We start from the raw sequence: 19,724 nt of genomic DNA, 5'->3' as shown, positions 1-19,724 counted from the left end.
TCTGAGCAGCTTCATGATATCTTCTCTCTGTGTGTTTCCTCTCAGATCATAGAAGAAAACGGAGTGCGGCGGGTTCTGGTCTTACCCCAGCAACCAGAGTTCCACCCAGGGGGCCACTCCCCCCTCCACCACCCTCCACCTCCACCCCATGCCCACCTGCCTGCCTTCATCCCACACCCTGCCATGATGCCCCCGCCACCCCACCTGTACACGGGCATGGGAGGGGGGGTGGGTGACATGAGCTCTCAGTACATCTCCCAGTACCATCCAGCTCATATCTACTCAGAGCAGGGTGAGTTGGAGCCCGCTGTATTATTTTATTGTTGATGAATGTTTTGGTTTAATTATATGTACTTGTCCCATCACTTCATTTGCACAGTGGAGTTATGCAATCAAGGCTTTATTTACTATCTCAGTTTCTTAATCTAAGTGTTTACCTCAGTATGCCTTATTATAAACCCCTTTCCCAACGCAATAAGTGCGTTGATACAATATTTTGAAACACAGGAAAATCTGCTAAAACCTGGCGAGGAGTATGCATTTATGTTTAGTTAACTGTAGAAACTATTTGGTTGGTAACAATTTTTTTTACAGTGTATGGAAGGAGACTTATCCATTTCACTTTAAACTGTCAAACCAGAGTTTATGATTGTTTGTGGAAAAGACTAAACCAAGACGGTTGTGATTTTTTAAAATTGTGTTTCTCATGAGTTCTGTTTTTTTACGGTGATCAGCGAGGTAACATTGCCACTGGAGTCTGGTGTCTCCATATTAATTAGTTTTGTATGTAAATGAATTGTCCAAATGCCTATTGTTCTTATTCATTAAATATTATCTTCAACTCACATCACTTAGAAATGTAGCATGTCCACCCTTGTGTCAGTCGGAGCTCGAACTGCTATATTTGACTCTGACCGCTGCAGTGTCATTCCTTCCGGAAATGAATTCTGTTTGTAACCTTTCCCACTGAAGCTACTGTTATAAGGGTGTTATTTTGTCAAATGGGAAAAGGGGATTTGGTAACCTGCGAGGTTTGACCTTATCCTCTGGCTATCAGTCTTTTTTCTACTCCTGTGTGTTTGTACAAACTCACAACTGTTGCCTTTTTGTCCTTCAGTCTCTTCAGATTCTCACCCCCAACATGGACGCCCGCTGTTTTCTCACAGAGACGACAGAACTAGCAAAACGTACGAGCGTCTGCAGAAGAAACTGAAGGACCGTCAGGGATGTGGAGGGCAGGTCAAGGACAGCCCTCCCTCCTCGCCGCAGAAAACTCGCAGCAGCCCCCCGACAGTGGACATTCACAACGGCGTCGGAGGGAAAGCGCTGGAGGCGGAGCAGGGACCGCTCAGCCATGCAGTGGCCGGGCCCGACAAACAGAGAGGCAGGGGGAGACATGGAGAGTCAGGAGGTAAGGAAGTGAAAGGGAAGATGTTTTTTTAGTGTTAAAACTAGGCTGACGCACAATGTTCAAAGCATTTCCCGGATATTAGTAGTGTGTTGTGTTGGCGCTGACATTGTGCCTCCTTAGCTGCTGCAGTTGGTGGCAGTGAAGGAACAGCAACACAACATTTCATGAAACATTATTTCATCTTATGGCCTCATGAATGTTATGGAATCCCTGCATGGAAGGTGAACAAATATTTGTACGGGGTTAATGTCGGCCAAAACCAAAGTTATACAAGTATCTCTAAATGGTAAGTTATCTTTTTTAATAGAATACACTTTAAGCAAATTTAAGCACAGGAATTATTAATTTTGCAAATTTATGGCGAAAATTGCCGGGATAGTGTATGTTCCTTGGAGTCAGTATGCCTTGAGGAAAGAAAAAAAAAGACTCCCATTAAATTGGTTCAGGCTGGCAAAATGGTTAATCTCGATAACTCGCTCAATAGGGCTTACATACTTGCTGAGATTTAGTGGGAAATAAAAAATGCCTAAAACAGCCTGCCCAAACAGCCTCTACAATGTAGGATGTTTTCAAATAATTCTGTCATTTTATTTTACTTTTAAAAGTTAAAGGGGACCTATCATGCAAAATGCACTTTTTGATGTCTTTTATACATAAATATGTGTCAGAAACGTTGCTATCAGAAACAATGCCCGACTGTTTTGGACGTAATATGGTCATGTTTACATTAGCATCGCTAACACTCAGAGCTAACATGTACTGCACAGAGCATGTGTGTGAAGAAGCAGGAAATAAAAAGGAACTCACCTTGTGGTGAGCCTTTGAGCTCCATACTGTTTCAGACATAATCCTTGATAATCCATGATATGGCGTTTCATTACCGCAGTATCTGCCGGTAGCATGTCCCGCATAAGCTCAGCCCCCTCCTTTTTTTCTTTTTATATATATATATTTTTTAAAGCTTTATACCCAAAATCAGCACTTTTGAAACAGGAAGTGAAATAGAGAGATATGAGGCATGGCTAGAATGGGTGATCTGTTTTTTGGAGCAAAACACTTCATAGACATGTTTTTTATATCTTTTTTATATATCTGACCTATGCTATTGCCTAAAAATAGCATGATAGGTCCACTTTAAAGTACAGCGATTGCATCCTATCAGAGATGGCCAAACAAATGTACATAATTAGCGATGAACTACTCTGTGAACATGGAAATGACTATGACTGGCAGCAACCCACTCATGATTGCATCATTTATTTTAACTGCATTGCATTTGATTCTGATGAGGCTTCTGAGAGAAACACCATGAGCATACTGATGTGTAATTTTGAATTTATGAACCCATTTTGAGAGCTTTGAAGTTTAACGACTGACACTTAAACGTTACATTTCCTCTTCAAAAGTGATTATCAAACAAAAGTTATACCACCAGTTAACATTATGGATAGATGGTGTGCAGTTAAACCTGTGACTACACTGTCTTAGAAGCACACAGACATGACGTTTTGGCATGACATTTTACAATAGCAAGATAGATTTTACATTTCCATTAACAAGAATAAGTCGGTATATCAATTTCTTGTTCAAAACATGCACTTCATTTGCCACAATCCTTGGTGAATCCTAATTTCATGTTGATTTTATTAAGATGGAGGTGTTTTCTAACCATATTTACATGTTTTTCTCTCCTCAGAGCTGGATGAAGAAGCTCGAGCCCTGCAAGCGCTCCTGAGTACCATCAGTACACCAGTGGTTAGTATTCAGTTCTGCTTTCTTAGTTTATTGTTTTTCTTCATCTTAATGCAATTTGCATGATTTTCTGTGACTCTATTAGAGCTGTGTTTATAAGAAACCCTTTAATGATGCACATGTGTTGCATCATTAAACATTCTATTAACATCCAAGATGAATTCTTGCTGACATCTTCCTAATGGAGTTAGACCTGCTGACTAGCATCCATGTGGGGATGTATATTCCCAAATGTGCCAGCAAACAATTCCGCTAGTAGTTAATCAAAGTTTTGAGATTTTCTTCGCAGGATTTTTAACTAAACAATTACCAAGCCATCCCATCCTCATGGCACCATGCTTGGTGGATTGTAGACACGCTTTAAATTACACCACACATATAGAATGACATTATGGTTGTTGTTTTTTTTACTGCTTTGCTGGTTTTAAAGTTTGTTTCTTAATTTATGTGAAACCTTATGCTGCTTTTCTTGGCCCGGACTCCCTTGTTAAAGTGATTATAAATCTCAATAGCAGAATCCCTGGAAAAATATAGGTTAAATACAAGATTACATTGAACTAAAGGAAATAATCAGATAGAAATATACGTGGATGCTAAAGTCCTTTTCTCTTCAGTGAAATTCTCCTTGCAAACCCTGGTTTAGAGTTCTGGGCTTTCAGCAGACATGTGGATACATAAAGAGTAGCTGTTTTAAGAGCAGCTGGTTGGGAGAAATAGAGCTTCCTTGACCTCATATAAGATGTAAAACACTGTCGCTAAGGTCTGCTTGTAAAAGTAGCAAAACAAGTCTAGGAGTAAGCTAGATACAGACTTGACCTGATTGAGTTCTTCTTCATATGAATCCTCCCTGCTGTTTAGCTCAGGCTATTTATAAATCTCCTCAAAACAGAATGACAAATCTTAGGGTTCCCTGCCAAGCGCCTGAAACCTTTTCCCAAAATATAATGTAATGTTTTAATGAGTTTTTCTCTAACAAGTTATGTGAATACATTCTCTTGAATAGTTTACACAGGTCTGACATGACCCTCTTTTCACTTTGGTAGAGGAAGTAACAGTTTTGTAAAAGAGTGTATTTGAGGATGTGGCAGGTGTCGTGGTTTGAGTACTAAAAGCATTTGTTGTGTAGGTTTGATGGTGTTATCAAGACTCACATCTGTCTTTCATGATATGATAGGTGTCAGACATCCAGGGCAGAGGAGTGGTTGTGAGCTGGAGTGCGCCTGCCAGGCCAGAGAGTGACAACGGCAGTGTGGAGGACGACTGCAGCCCCCCGGAGCCCCTCAGCTATGAGGTCTCCATCTCATTTAGCGGCAAAGATGGAAAATACAACAGCATGTACTGGTGAGCACTAGCAGCAGGATGCTACAACATTCCCAATTCTCACACAAGGTTTTACAACGCTGAATAAAACATATTTCTGTTTCTGCTTTTGTTGCAGCGGGGAAGAAATAAGTGCTACTTTAGAAGACCTTCGACCAGCAACAGACTATCATGTCAGGTTGGCCTAACCCTCTGCCCGCTTTTGTTTGAACTACAGTGCACGGGGGAACCGTTTGTAAACACTTTGTCCGTCTCTCCTCAGGGTCCAGGCCATGTGTAACTGTTTACAGGGAAGCCCGTCGGAGGCTGTGAACTTCACCACTCTGAGCTCAGAGCCGGATCTTCCCAATGCTCCCAGGAAGGCCAGTGGGACCAAGAACACACTCGTACTCCAGTGGAAGGTGATAACAAGTCGGAAATGATTGATGGAGCGGGGATTTAGAACCACAGTTTCAGGGGAAGCAAGAAACAGATGGGCCAAACATTTAGACCATGGGATTTTTAGAGAACAATAATAATATCTTGGTGTGGCAATAAAGCTCCTTTTTAGATGTGTGATTCCTGCCACACACATATACATGTCATCCTAAGTAGCCATATGATTAGAGATTTTGAGTGTTTTACAAAACCATCACTAAGTCAACATCCACACACTTGTAGGGGGAAAGTAAGTGAAATAAAGTGATTCAGAAATAATCCCCTCTTCCTCAACAGCTATCATGCCCCTTTCACACCAACGCGTTTTCAGCTCCGGCTCGGAGCTGGAGCCTGAAAAGTGCCGGTTTTTCCTGTTCACACCGCAGCGCACCTCTTAGCTCCGGAATCCGGTTCACTTCCAGCTCCAAAAAATTGTCGGCCTAGAGGCAAGAGCTTCGGAGCTAAGAGGTGACGTTGCTTACGTCGAGGCGTGCAGGAAACTAAACCCACCTCCCCTGAACATGGGTCGACTGTCATGCCTGCCTACAAGCAGTAGTGCTTATAAACACACTTTATAAAGTCAGGCAACAGGCTTCGTCTGATTCTGTTTATTTGTACCTTATTTGGACCATCCGTTCACTGTTATTGATCATTGTGGAGAGAGGCAGACGTTTTGTATTATAGCAGCTATCGGATGGAATCAATACATGGGCTGCACAGGTTTTCGTGTCCGACTATCACAAGTAGAATCATAATAAAAATACAAGTAGTCAGTTTAGCTTCGGTTGCTATGCTAATGTAATATATGTTGGATTCGCTTCAGGTGTGGCAGGAAACACTACCACTTTGTCAGAACCTTCCAATAAATACAGAGGCAGCTTTGTACAAAATATAGGACAATCTTTATTTTAACAACAGTTCATTGGTAAGAGGAGAGGAGAGAACAAGAGGAAGCGAGTCCACGGGCACCAGAAACCCCCACTAGACTGTGAAGTCCACTTTTAAATACACTTCAGCAGGGCTAGTTTTACTAGCGTTTAACGCGGCACACCACACCAAGAACACGGCACCCTCTGCCGGAGGCACACAACTAGGCAAAATGAACACACACAGCACACACACACTGCAATGACCCAACCAACAGTTTAGGGCGAGAGCTCCAATTCGTGGTAGCCTCTCCCCTGCTGCTCTCCTTCCATACACTGTAAAATACTTCTAAAATCAGACATACAATATAAATGGGTATACGTAACTCGCCAGTTGGCGAGACCCGGCTTCGCTGGACGACGTGAACTGAGTCACTACAGCTGGTGTCCGTGTTGCTTGGGCACCGCCGTGCGTAATGAGGGATCGCGGCTCGCACTCACTAAACCCCCGGCCCTGACTATCTATAGGAGGTAACAGGCCTCCCGATCCTGACACTCTAACGTCTTTCCTGTCTGGCTGTCTTCGTCGCCGGCAGCTCTATCCGCTGCCAACGACACCCTCCCACCCAAAAGAGTGCCGAGTCACATGTAGCGTCCTCCAACCTCCATTCACAGTTCTCCACTGCCTTTTCTCTCTCCGCTGTCAGTTTCCCAGCTGTGAGTTCCTCCGCTGATTAACACACCTGTTTCAGGTCAGTTAATCAGTGCCCATGCAGGCGCATTCACGTCACACTTTCCCCCCTTTTGTCCAAAAAGACTCGTCCTCGAGTCACTACGGTGCCATCTCGTAATCTCGAGACCACACCGGTAGCTTCCGCTGTCGGCTCGAACGTCCACCCCCTGTCGACGGAGCTACCGACTCTTCCCTTGGAGACTCAGGCACAGCCACCGCGTCTGACATCGCTGGGGGACCAGGCAGGCCCCCGGAAAGAGTGGCTGGTCCCTCGGCGGATAGGTTTCCTTGCGAGGCTCCTACAATTCGTCCATTGTCCCCCACCACAGGGTTCGTGTCCTCCCCCACAGGGTCCCGGTCCTCCCCCACAGGGTCCCGGTCCTCCCCCACAGGGTCCCGGTCCTCCCCCACAGGGTCCCGGTCATCCCCCACAGGGTCCCCCGGTCATCCCCCACAGGGTCCCGGTCATCCCCCACAGGGTCCCGGTCATCCCCCACAGGGACCCGGTCCTCCAGACTTGTTAGTGGTGTCCTCCCTCCTGCCGGGGCCTCCAGGGTGGGCTGGCGAAAGTAGACCCAACTGGCACCAAACTGGACCCGAGGACGCCGACTGGTCCCCGCTTGGGGACCAATCTGTCCCTCGACTCTGGACCCAGAAGCTGGAGGTGATGGTGCTGTTAAAGAAGAGGTAAAGGGCTTAAGTCGATTGAAATGGACACCCTCTGGACCACCCTCTACTGGAACAAGCCTATCCAGCACTTCAGTCACCCTATCACCACTCTAAATGGACCCTTGTACCTCCTCTGAAATTTCGGAGACAACCCACGCTTCTTAGCCTTATTCCGCACCCAGAACAATTCCCCCTCAGAATAATATTGGAAATTAGCCCTGAAGTCATAGGATGTTTTCTGTCGTTCTGATGCCTTAGCCTGGTGCTTCTTTACTGCCTCTATTACAGGAGACAACGTCTCCCTCAGTTTAGACACATACTCATTCACTGAGGCAAATGACCTTTGGTTGTCCACATTTAGCATGATGTCAACAGGCAAGACAATTTCCCGTCCAAATAAGACCTGATATGGAGTGAAGGAGGTGCTAGCATGTACACTGCTGCGGTAAGCCAACATCACATAAGGCAAAAGAGTGTCCCAGTTTAACTGATTATCTTCCACAAACAGGGCCAGCATAGACAAAAGAGTACGATTTAAAACGCTCAATCAACCCATCCGTCTGGGGATGGTATGGGGATGTGCGGGACTTATGGATATGCAACAGTTCACATAATTCCTTAAAGAGTGTGGACTCAAAGTTGCGTCCTTGGTCTGAGTGGATACTGCGTGGGGCACCAAAGCGACAAACCCATGCTTCTGCCAAAACCTTGGCAATGGTGCGTGCTTCCTGATTGGGGAGTGGGAAAGCCTCTGTCCACTTTGAAAAATAATCACCAACAACCAGAATGTACTTATTTTTACTAGCCGTCTCTGGGAGAGGACCAAGGATATCAAGTGCCACCCGTTCAAATGGTCTAGCCATAACTGATGGCTGTAACGGAGCACATGGCAGCCTTCCTGAAGTCTTACGCGAAGCACAATCCACACATTCCTTGACCCATACTGTAACATCTCGAAACCATCCTGGCCAATAAAAGCGGTCCTTAACCTTTCCCTGGAGTTTCTGAACCCCCAGATGACCTCCAGTAGAAACATTGTGCAGCTGTTCCAAAACTTTCGGCACCATGGACCGAGGCAGGATGACTTGCACTTGTGACGCAGCATCAGAGTATAAAGGTGGAATTCTCACTAGTCTAGACCCCTGCATTTGAAGCTGATTCCACACAGGAGAATATCTCTGAAGTTCAGGGTCTTCTGGCATACGACTGTCAGCCTGCTTTTTACAGTCAATTATCCGCCGCAAATCGGTGTCATCCATCTGGGCCTGAGCCAATTCATCCATCTCTTTTGCCTGACATGGCACTGAAGCCGAGGGGGTCTCTTGTACTGCACCCACATTTTGGGTTACCATGCTTATGCTTCCCTGTGAGGGATTCTGATCACAATGTGGCATTTTTTCTAGAAAAGCTGGTAGCCTGGAAAGAGCATCAGCATTACTGTGGAGCTTGCCTGGACGATGGATGATCTTGTATTGAAAATTTGCTAGCTGTTCAATCCAGCGAGCCAACTGTCCCTCCAAGCCCTGAAAATTATGCAACCAACGCAAAGAATTATGGTCGGTTCGCAAAACAAACTCTTTACCTAACAAATAGTGTTTCAAGTGCTTTGTAAAGGTCACCATACTCAACAGCTCCTTTTTGGTAGTTGCATATTTACGTTCTTGCGTTGTAAGGGCCCTGCTAGCATATGCAATAACTCGCTCTAGCCCTCCCTCCTCCTGAGACAACACTGCCCCAATTCCAACATCACTTGCATCTGTATCCAAGGTAAACGGTTTACTGGGGTCAGGATACGCCAACACAGGGGTCGTGATCAGACTATCCTTAAGTCGGTCAAAAGCACTCTGACAGTCCTCACTCCATCGGAAATGCTTCCCTTTCTCTGTGAGCTGATGCCAGGGGCGAGCGATGTCCGCAAAACCTTTTACGAAACGCCTATAGTACGAGGCTAGCCCCAAAAAACGTTGAACTTCAGTCTGGTTTTTTGGAACAGGCCACCCCCTAACTGCTTCTATCTTAGCAGGGTCTGGCATCACCCCCCCCTGCAGATATGACATGGCCGAGGTAATGGACCTGCGTGGAGAACAAGTTACACTTGGGTGGTTTCACTTTAAGATTGGCCTGCCGGGGCTTCTGGAGCACGCCATCCAGGCGGGTCAGATGCTCCTGAAAAGTCCGGCCAAACACAATAATGTCATCCAAGTAAACCAAACAAGTAGTCCACTGCAAGTCTGCGAGGATCAAGTCCATCAACCTCTGGAAAGTACTGGGTGCATTACAAAGACCAAACCTCAGGACATTGAACTCAAACAGCCCCTGGCGTGTGATGAAAGCAGTCTTGTGGCGATCTTTAGGATCTACTTCCACCTGCCAAAAGCCACTCACCAAATCCCGTGTGGAAAACCAACAAGCATGACTAAGATTATCCAAGGCATCGTCAATTCTGGGAAGGGGGTAGGCATCCTTTCTAGTAACATCATTGAGTTTCCGATAATCAACACAGAACCGAAGCCCCCCTTGCTTCTTTTTCACTAGCACCACAGGTGCTGCCCATGGACTACAGGAAGGACGAACAATACCATTGTCCAGCATTTGCTTTAAATGTTCAGTTACTTCTTGCTGTAAGTGGATGGGAATTCTTCGTGGGTGCATCTTAACAGGCTTGGCATCCCCTGTGTCAATCTCATGCAAGATCAAGGGAGTCTTGCCTAAATCAGTCTCCCCACGACTAAACACAGAAGTGTTGTGGTGCAGTAACTGTCTGATTGCACTAAGCTCCCCAGGGGAAAAGCCCTTCTCTTCCACCCCAAACTGTTTCATAAGCATGTCTACTGTCCAAGACTGATGTACGTCTCCGCTATCACCGTCTTCGCACTGCTTCACTTCATCCCCCACCTCAATGTCGGTGAATAGCGTGCCCACTGTCATGCCCTTCTTTAATGTTCGCACTTCATTGTTTACATTGATAACGCGTACTGGCAGCAGTATATATGTCACAGTGTCGAGGGAGAGAGGTGGAGGGCTCCAGCATCCCTTCCGCATAATCCCCCCACCCGCTCTGGACCTGACCCCAAATGATGGCCTCGCTACGTGGGGGAACAATGGTATCAGACTGCACAGTAACTACTTGAGGCTTTAATGATGGGTTAAGATCAACCAGGGGAAATTGATTGATCATAATCGGGCAAGTCTTTTTCCCTAGATCAACCACAGCTCCATATTGCGATAAGAAATCAAACCCAAGCAGGATCTCTTCTGAGGGAATATCGGAGACTAAAAACTCTGCAACAAGCGCAAGGGAATCAAATTGACATATAGTCTGCCAGCACCCCACAATATGCATGCCCCCACCATTTGCTGCCGTAGCCCTGCCTGTATAACTCCCCAAATCACACCCTCCTTTAGTAACAGAAAGCCACAGCTGCTTAGGAATTATAGAGCACGAGGCTCCAGTATCTACAAGTACATGACAGTCAAACCCACCTATTTTAGCTTTAAGATAGCCAGAACCACCCTTTGGACTATCAGGGACCTCAGTGGATAAAGCAGGGGGGGCGGACATTTGGCCCTCTGTGCACGCCCCCTCTAGTTTCCCTGTAGATAAGGACAGTCCCGCCGTATGTGACGATTACATCCACACTCCCAACATCCTCATTCGCTCAACATCCTGCTTGGGTGCAGGAACACGTGTTTGGCCTAGGTGAGGGGAGGGGCCTACCCCTGGTGTTACAGGGACAGCTTGCATTGGGTCCACTAGAGCCTGTACTGAAACTTTTAGTGATTTAACTTCCTGTCGCAAACCCTCTACAACCACCAAAAGTGCATCAACCCGCTCATCACTGGCAGATTTCTCCGCAACCAGGCGCACTCTAGCATCCGGGGCTGTGTAACCACTCTCTAAGCCTCTGATAAGGTCAAGTTCGGCTGCAAGATTAATAGCATCATCCAGTGTAGCAGGCTTGGCGCTGCGAAGGCTAACGCGCAAATCTCCACCTCCCAGAATCATAATAAAAATACGCCGGTAAAATGTGCCTGTAGAAAACGGTTTATGCCACAATAGGATAGCAATAGCAAGTAGTCAGTTTAGCTTTGGTTGCTATGCTAATGTAATATATGTTGGATTCGCTTCAGGTGTGGCAGGAAACACTACCACTTTGTCAGAACCTTCCAATAAATACAGAGGCAGCTTTGTACAAAATATAGGGCAATCTTTATTTTAACAACACAGTTAATTGGTAAGAGGAGAGGAGAGAACAAGAGGAAGCGAGTCCACGGGGCACCAGAAACCCCCACTAGACTGTGAAGTCCACTTTTAAATACACTTCAGCAGGGCTAGTTTTACTAGCGTTTAACGCGGCACACCACACCAAGAACACGGCATGCAAACACCCTCTGCCGGAGGCACACAACTAGGCACAATGAACACACACAGCACACACACACTGCAATGACCCAACCAACAGTTTAGGGCGAGAGCTCCAATTCGTGGTAGCCTCTCCCCTGCTGCTCTCCTTCCATACACTGTAAAATACTTCTAAAATCAGACATACAATATAAATGGGTATACGTAACTCGCCAGTTGGCGAGACCCTCCCCCGGGGTCTACGCTTGGGACGCCGTCCAACTCCCCGGGGATCGGCTTCGCTGGACGACGTGAACTGAGTCACTACAGCTGGTGTCCATGTTGCTTGGGCACCGCCGTGCGTAATGAGGGATCGCGGCTCGCACTCACTAAACCCCCGGCCCTGACTATCTATAGGAGGTAACAGGCCTCCCGATCCTGACACTCTAACGTCTTTCCTGTCTGGCTGTCTTCGTCGCCGGCAGCTCTATCCGCTGCCAACGACACCCTCCCACCCAAAAGAGTGCCGAGTCACATGTAGCGTCCTCCAACCTCCATTCACAGTTCTCCACTGCCTTTTCTCTCTCCGCTGTCAGTTTCCCAGCTGTGAGTTCCTCCGCTGATTAACACACCTGTTTCAGGTCAGTTAATCAGTGCCCATGCAGGCGCATTCACGTCACACTAACATCACCCATTTTATACCAGAGAAACTTTCATAACAGCGTTGTGATGCCAAACGGCGTCAATTCAGACTGACACACATTCACTTAAGGGGAACTGGGGATATGCATCAGCTGCTTGTGTGAGTCGGACAGTGAATACTTTAGAGCGGCCGCTGCAGTGTGAGCTAACCGGGAGCTAACGGGAGAATAAACTCCCGTGGAAGAGCAGCCAGCACTGCAGCGGTAGGTAAATGCTGCAGAAACACATTAATAAACAATGAACCACGGCACTCGGGAGAAAAGTATAAGGTTGGAGAAGTCGTTATTTAATTTAATCTGGCTTTGTGTGATTAAAAGCAACACGATCATCGACCCGACGCAGTTCCCCGTTGTTGTTGTGAGCGCCGTAACGCCGTTGGGGAGCAAATCAGCGATGTAAACGGTGATGTCATGACGCAGCAGGGGCAGCACCAGTCGGGCTCTGGGCGGTGTGAACAGAGCGGGAGCAGAACAGGGAAACCGGAGCTGAACCAGAAAAGCTCTAGCTCGGAGCTAGAAAGGGAAAAGCGCTGGTGTGAAAGCCGCATTACTGACATCCCCTTCAGCGAGGTACTTTACCTTCTGTAGCTTCATTAAAGTTGCTCTGTTTGCTCGCAGTAAAAGGTAGTGCTTCCACAGATCACCTCCCAGGTGTGAGTGTAAATATGTGAGACTTCAGCGAGGCACTGCAAGGACAACCATGCATGCTCAGCCAACTTCACCGAATTAATTAAACCATGGAAGAGTGTGCACACCTGGATGCACCTTATTTGTTATTAGTAAGGCTGAATTGCCTGCTTGTAATTAGTGGTAGTAATAGGAAATGTTTAACACCATTTTGAATGAAGGGTGGTGAGGCTTAGCTCTCTAAACACTTTAGTACGGCAATGAAGTGCATTTATTTTTTTTCCTTGTGTGTACGAGGTAATTCTGTCAGCATTTTTGTTAATGTACTATGTCAAATGCCCTAGTTAGTTTGTATCTTATTGAGTCAAACTTATCTTGAGTCATCTTGTTTTATTTATCTGATTATAGTGAACATTTATGTTTATCTTGTCTAGGCAAAACCATTTTACTAAAACTTATATCACATAAGATTTGAATCTTATCAAATTCTGATGAGAAATCGAGAGAGAAAGCCAGAGGGAGAGACAGAGAGGGAGTATGGCGACATTTCTTTCTCGCCTTTTGTTGATTTTCTTAGTGTTAATGTTTAAAGAGGCCCTATTATGGTCTTTGCCTGTAGTGTGTTATATAGGTTTGTGTGCATGTAAATGGTCTGCAAAGACTAAAATCCCAAAGTCTCTTTGCCACACCCTCTGCCTCCATTAGACTCCTTTGTTTAGGTCTGTAACAAAGGGACATCACTATGTAACACCTGCGCTTCTATTGGCTAGCGCTCCAACACATTACATGATAGGCTAAGGGCTGTGACATCTTTAAGCGGTTGACCAATCACAACAGAGCTGGCTAGCTAACCAATCAGAGCAGACTGGGCTCTGGTTTCAGGGTGAAAAGAGGTGCTGCAGCAGTATAAGAGAAATAAAGACAAAATACAAACCTGAAAATGAGCAGAATATGTCCTCTTTAATGTCTTTGTTGCTGTCTCGTCATCGACTGACTTGTTGAAAAAAAGCATAATGACGAGGATATTGGGTCATAGTGTAAATTAAAGAAATGCATTCATCAAAGGGGGACAAACGTGGCATTGGTGTGTATTTTCTACGTGTACGTGTTCAATATAATCTCTATATTTAACCAAACTATGCATTGTCTATCTCCAGCCTCCATGTGACAATGGTTCCAAAATCCAAAACTACATTCTTCAATGGGATGAGGTAAAACGTTTGACTCCTGTTTTATGTGCTTCGGAGATGTAGAAGAAGTCACTTGTCCTTAAAGCTAATCATGCTGTTCTCTGCAGGGGAAGGGCACTGGCATCTACGAGCAGTGCTACGATGGCCCTCAGAAGCAGTACAGAGTGACCAAGCTCTCCCCGGCTTCAAGATACTCCTTCCGCCTTGCAGCTAAGAATGACATGGGTGCAAGGTAGGCACACCAGATGATGCTCAATTATTGCCTGTATGGCGCCCCCCCTTGTTGTCCGTTGTTATGTTACTGTTTCTTCCATTCACTGTCGCCATCTGTGTGTGCATGTGTGTCTCTCACTCTGTTTCTCCTGTCTCTCTCTCTCCCATTCTCTCCCGCCCTCTGTCTCTCTCTGTCCTCCCCAGTGAGTTCAGTGAAGTGGTGGACCTGTTCACCTCATGCAGTGTGCCATTGCCACCCTTCCCTCCAGAGCTGGAGATGGCAGGGGTGACCTGGCTGTGTATGAAGTGGCAGAGGCCCACTAGCTCTCCCAAGGAGGATGACATCTACTATGTTTTGGAGATGGAGGAGGAAGGCTCGGTATGTCTCTCACTCTTTTTTTTCCTTCTTTTTTTTAATTTTATAAATAGAAACGTCTGCTTATATGAGATTGATAGAGTTTTTTATGTAAGATTTAAGACAAATTTTGAGATGCTGCAGACTTCTTAGATTGCAGCATTGCACTCAGACAGCATGAAATATGTATGCCATTTTTTTACAATCAATTTAGACAATGTTTACTTGGATTTGTACATCCATTTTCCTGGTTGTTGTGCATCTCTGTTGAGCAGCTTGTTGTTGTTGTTGGTGCTTTTCATTTCAACCCAGCCAAGGGAAATCAAATTAACTTTTTTCTGCAATGTGTGTGAAATTAATAATAACTGTTTTGTATGCACATGTCCTGCCCCCGAAAGTGCTTAACAAGACAAGATCAGAAAAAAAACTGTAGAAATCTGAATAATCTTGTCACAATAAAACAACAAATTAACAATGTTATAATAAAAAGACAGGTTTTTGATTTTGAAAAATACTTTGAAGACACTCTTCTGCCTGATTTAAGTGGAAGATCTCACTGCTACTGTCCCCTGTGTCCGCCTCAAGAAGCTACCTGCAGACACGCTGCCTGCCAGGGGAAACACACAAAACCTTCCCCTGTAGCTGTTTGTCTGCTGCACACCACTTTATTTCCTGTGCTACAATGGTTGTCTTGTAAGTCATAGCTCACTTGGTTGTTTTCCTCCTCTCTCTGCCGTCTGTCTGTGTCTCAGGGATATGGCTTCCAGCCAAGCTACGACGGAGACGAGCTCTCCTGCACCGTCAAGAATCTCCACAGAAGTACCAAGTACAAGTTCAGGGTAAGAGGGTTCTGTGATGTTTTCAGTCAAAGCTGGTGATCTGCAGGTTTAATGTATGCTGTCGTGTGGAGTGTGTTACTGTGGAGGGGACAGGCTTCAGGCAGTGGGGGGTGCTGAGGCCCACAGTGGCCCTATGACTCATCAATTTGCAGTATTCTGCCAGCAGGGCGGTGGGCATCAGACAGCATAAACAGGAGGAATCTGCTGCTCATCACATGCGGGACCCCAGTGAGAAAATGGTCAAACAAAGTGTTTCAGAAAAAGGCTTTTTGGCTGGCAGTAAAGTGACCAATGGACTTAAAGTGACTTTCTCTCCATGTCACTGTATTTCTCTATTGAGTATATCCATAAAATAAGTCGCTTACTCAGGGTCCCTCAGTTCACTCAATGATAGAAGAGGGATCCCAAAAGGGAAAAGTCATATGTTGCTGTGTGCAGCGTCTGGGCACCACAGATGTCCTTGTTGGGGAAAAGCAGAAAGCAGCCCCACAGAATTCCTCATCATTACATTGGCAGAAGGGTGTTGTTGTTCCCAAACACAACCACCATATGCCCAAGTGATAGAAATGTTCATTAGTCACTCTCAAGACTCCTCTTCCTCCCTCATTTCCAATTACCCAGCTGCGCAGTGTGAGTGGGGGCTGCTGCTGTGCAGGTTTGTCTTGGTGCACTTTTTGGATGAGCTGTACTCAGCAGGCTCTCAGAGATTTCTGTATTATTGCAGATGTGCGGCACTGAAATGCAAATGGCACAAAGCTTTTTGCCTCATGTTTTTTTATTCTAAGTGCAAAGCTTGTGGAGTCTTGATAAGTTGATTTAAGTAGGTGCATCTTTTTAATGAGATGGTTTTTGTCTAGGTGTCACGATCTGTCTGTTTTATGTTGTCCTCCTGTCTAGATCTGTCTTTGTTTTCCTGTTTTAGTTTGAAAAGTGTTCACCCCCCCCCCCCCGTCTTGCCTGTTGCTTCCTGTCTCTGTTCCCTCCTGCCTGATTACCCGATTGAGTTCACCTGGTGCCCCTGTGTTTTCTCCTCCCTCCTCACCTGTGTTTTGTTTGTTTGGTTAGTCCCGTGTGCATTTACGTTCTGCTTTTTCGGTTAGTCTTTGTGAGCTTCTTGATGTTGATGGAAGGATTTTGTTCTGAGGGATTTCTACGTTTTGCCTTGCCTTGCCTTATTTGACTTTGTTGCCTGGCCTAGTTCCGCAATAAAAGTATTTTGGATTTCAAACAATATTCTGCATTTGGGTCCTGTGTACCTTGCCCTCCAGCCGTGACACTAGGTCCATTTTAGTTGCAGGTAGAGACGCTTGGTATATATCAGGAAATGTACCAAATTAAGTTCCCACTAACTATGCTTTTTTTTTACAAAGGCTTAAATCCAAAAATGTTCCCTCCCACACACAGTCACCCCACCCCCCACCCCGTCTGAAATGCCTCTGTTGTCCTTGGTTAAATTAAGCAACATAGTGACATCACTATGTAACATTTGCGCTTCTATTGGCTAGCGCTGTGGCTAAGGGGTGGGACATCTCTTAGCAGTTAAACAATCACAACAGAGCAGACTGGGCTCTGGTTTCAGACAGAGGGTGAAAAGAGGTGCTGCAGTACAGGCAGTATGAGAAAAATAAAGAGCTTTTTGAACATTAAAGCATGTAAACATGTAAAAGTAGCGGCATTAAATATAATTATGCAACCTGAAAATGAGCATAATAGGGCCCCTTTAATGTTATGACTCTTCACTGTCTCTTGCACTTTCTCTAGGTGGCAGCATACAACTCGGAGGGGAAAAGTAACCCCAGCCCAGTGGTGGAGTTCATCACTAACCCAGACAGACCTGGCAGCCCCTGCAGGCCTGTCATCAGAGGCAGAGTCATGCCCAACAGCTTCAAGATGACCTGGGGTAACTATTTTTCTCCTTGCCTTACTCCTCAGTCTTTCATGTGTTTAACAGCCTGACAAGGCCAGTCTACTATTTCATTTTTCTCATTCAGCTCTGCCTCCAAATATATGCATCTTCTAGAGACGGAAGACATTCCTAGTAGTCTGTACAGTACATGACTGACAGTCCTCTCCTTCATTTAGACATCAGCATGAATCCTTCCTGTACACCTCACTGGACAAATGCATCACTCACTGCTCTACTGCTTCCAGTTTTTAGAATGAAAAATAAATAAAACACGCCGTCTGCAGCTCTGAAAAGATTTGCTGCATCTGAAATAGCATACCAGGCACCACATACTCAATCGTCTAGCCTACTTCTGTGTAAATAAACGGAGGTTTTCATCATTTTGGACACAATGAAGTGTGATTATGAAGTGACTTCCTGAGAGCATCCTTATAGGGTTGGAGATATGTATCCATGGAAACCCAAGTTAATCTCAGCCATACCTTTACCTGCAGTAGCCAAAAGCAGGCATAATAAACCACTTCAGTTTTTGTTTTTCTTCACATCCATAGGAATACATCATCTGTTAGAATATGCAAACACGCACACTTGTATCTCGACAAGAGCTCCCCTGTGGCTGTCTTTTTTTAAAAATACTTCATCTTTATTTCAAAACTCTTAATGTACATAATAACAAATAAAATAAAAACCGTATGTAAAATAAAGTCATGATGCCTTTGTTCACTGTCTGCCATTGACTGATATGAACGTTTTCGTCACTATTGCATTGTGGGATATAAATGCCAGTGTAGTGTCCAGTATTTGCATACTGTAATATTTCACTGGGAATAGTATGCAATTTGAGTACTATTGGTTACTAGAGGTTTAAACAAATACAAATGTCCTACTATATTAGCATACTAAATAGCATGTTAGCGTTGATATTTCGCAGCCATTTCTCTGTGTTTCCAAGAAAATGTGGTTTTAAAGAATATTAAGGTTTGAAAAAGCGACGATGTAATTATGTCTCTTTCTTATATGATGCAGCAAGTTCCTCTTTTATGTCCTTAGTTCACGGCAGCTCTATAACAATCTGTCTTTGCAATGTAGAACCCCCGAAAGAAAGCGGCGGAGCAGAAATCACCAAGTATGTCGTGGAGCTATCTGAGGGCTTAAGCGGTAAGTTGCAAAGGGTGATAATAAAAGTGTTTAAGCATTTAAGTTGAAATGATGTTTTTAAAACACGAGTTTATTTAAATAATTGAATGTATTTGCAATGTGTTTATATTTAGGCCTTTCGTGGGAGCTGATGTACTCGGGGCCAGCTGTGGAGCATGTGTGTGAAGGCTTGAAGCCGGGCTGCTCCTACCAGACCCGAGTTTACTGCATGAGCGAGGGGGGGCAGAGCCCGGTGAGTCATTCAGCATCAGCACACGTGCACACACGTGCACACACAGTCGCGACCTTGTGTTTTGCCACAGGAATTCTCAGAGTCAGTTACGACTTTCTTTGACCGCAGGTAGAAAAGAGTCACAAGTTGCTCTGGCTTTTTTCAAACGATACTCGTATACAAGTGACAACAATTCATTAAAACAAGAATCTGTGATGCAGATTTAATTACCTCTAATTTAAAATTACAAAGCATGATCACTCCATGTACATTATGTAAACAAACAAACAAGAGTTATGGCTACTGCTGTTAACGACGATGTATTTATGCATTGTTTGAAACCCGATGTGTGTGCACTGTTTTTTTTTTGTATTGGCTATTTAATTATTGATACATTTCTCAGCTGTTGCATACACTGTAATTGTCAGGGCAGGAAGCCATCCCATGGTTGATCTGATACATTTAACATGAATAATTCTAGGTAATGCACTCTATTTATGGTGACTTTTAATAGGAAATTGTCATTCAGCCAGTGTCCTGTGTTTGGAGATTAAACTATGCTTTCTGGTGTGTAAGAACAAGACAAAGCCCGCTAATCGATTAACCCTCCCTACATGTGTCAGAGGATGTTTTTCCTAATTAGTTCAGTTCACAGACACTCTTCATTAATTCCTTCATCAGCCATTAGTGCATGCATTTATTCACGATGGGCCTTGTAAAGAAACGTGACTCATGGGGGCGAGATCCTGCTTTTTGGTGCAGTACAATGTGACATAACACTCACATGTTTGCCTTTTGTCACACAAGTTGAAGTCTGAAAAGACTTATCTTATTATTTGTTTACGCTTACCAAACAATCTGGCTTTGAAAATAATACATTGTATTTCTTTGAATGCTGTTTTCCCTTGAATGATGCATTCACAGTTGTCTCCGTTTTGGTCTGCTATAGCAGATAAGATAGTGAAAATAACAATCTGTATCCACTGTGTTTGTGTTGTGTTTGGGAGTAAGAGA

At 44.9% G+C, this 19,724-nt stretch overlaps 1 protein-coding gene across 4 annotated transcripts in view; it reads left to right on the top strand.

Annotated features, from left to right (window-relative positions):
- fndc3a (fibronectin type III domain containing 3A) overlaps positions 1-19,724 on the top strand; it is a 58,486-nt gene that overhangs the window by 26,291 nt on the left and 12,471 nt on the right. For all 4 annotated transcript variants that reach the window (XM_034096716.2, XM_071205106.1, XM_034096717.2 and 1 more), the window contains 13 exons: positions 46-292; positions 1,118-1,411; positions 3,108-3,166; positions 4,338-4,504; positions 4,602-4,661; positions 4,746-4,884; positions 13,996-14,049; positions 14,136-14,260; positions 14,446-14,620; positions 15,349-15,435; positions 17,197-17,335; positions 18,431-18,499; positions 18,613-18,731. In XM_034096716.2, coding sequence (XP_033952607.1) covers positions 46-292; positions 1,118-1,411; positions 3,108-3,166; positions 4,338-4,504; positions 4,602-4,661; positions 4,746-4,884; positions 13,996-14,049; positions 14,136-14,260; positions 14,446-14,620; positions 15,349-15,435; positions 17,197-17,335; positions 18,431-18,499; positions 18,613-18,731 — 1,734 coding nt within the window. The remainder of the gene's footprint in view (positions 1-45; positions 293-1,117; positions 1,412-3,107; positions 3,167-4,337; positions 4,505-4,601; positions 4,662-4,745; positions 4,885-13,995; positions 14,050-14,135; positions 14,261-14,445; positions 14,621-15,348; positions 15,436-17,196; positions 17,336-18,430; positions 18,500-18,612; positions 18,732-19,724) is intronic.

This window comes from Pseudochaenichthys georgianus, chromosome 13, assembly GCF_902827115.2.
Source record: "Pseudochaenichthys georgianus chromosome 13, fPseGeo1.2, whole genome shotgun sequence".
NCBI lineage: Eukaryota > Metazoa > Chordata > Actinopteri > Perciformes > Channichthyidae > Pseudochaenichthys > Pseudochaenichthys georgianus.
Note: the sequence above shows the minus strand (reverse complement) of the source record. Positions and strands in the feature narration are given on the sequence as shown.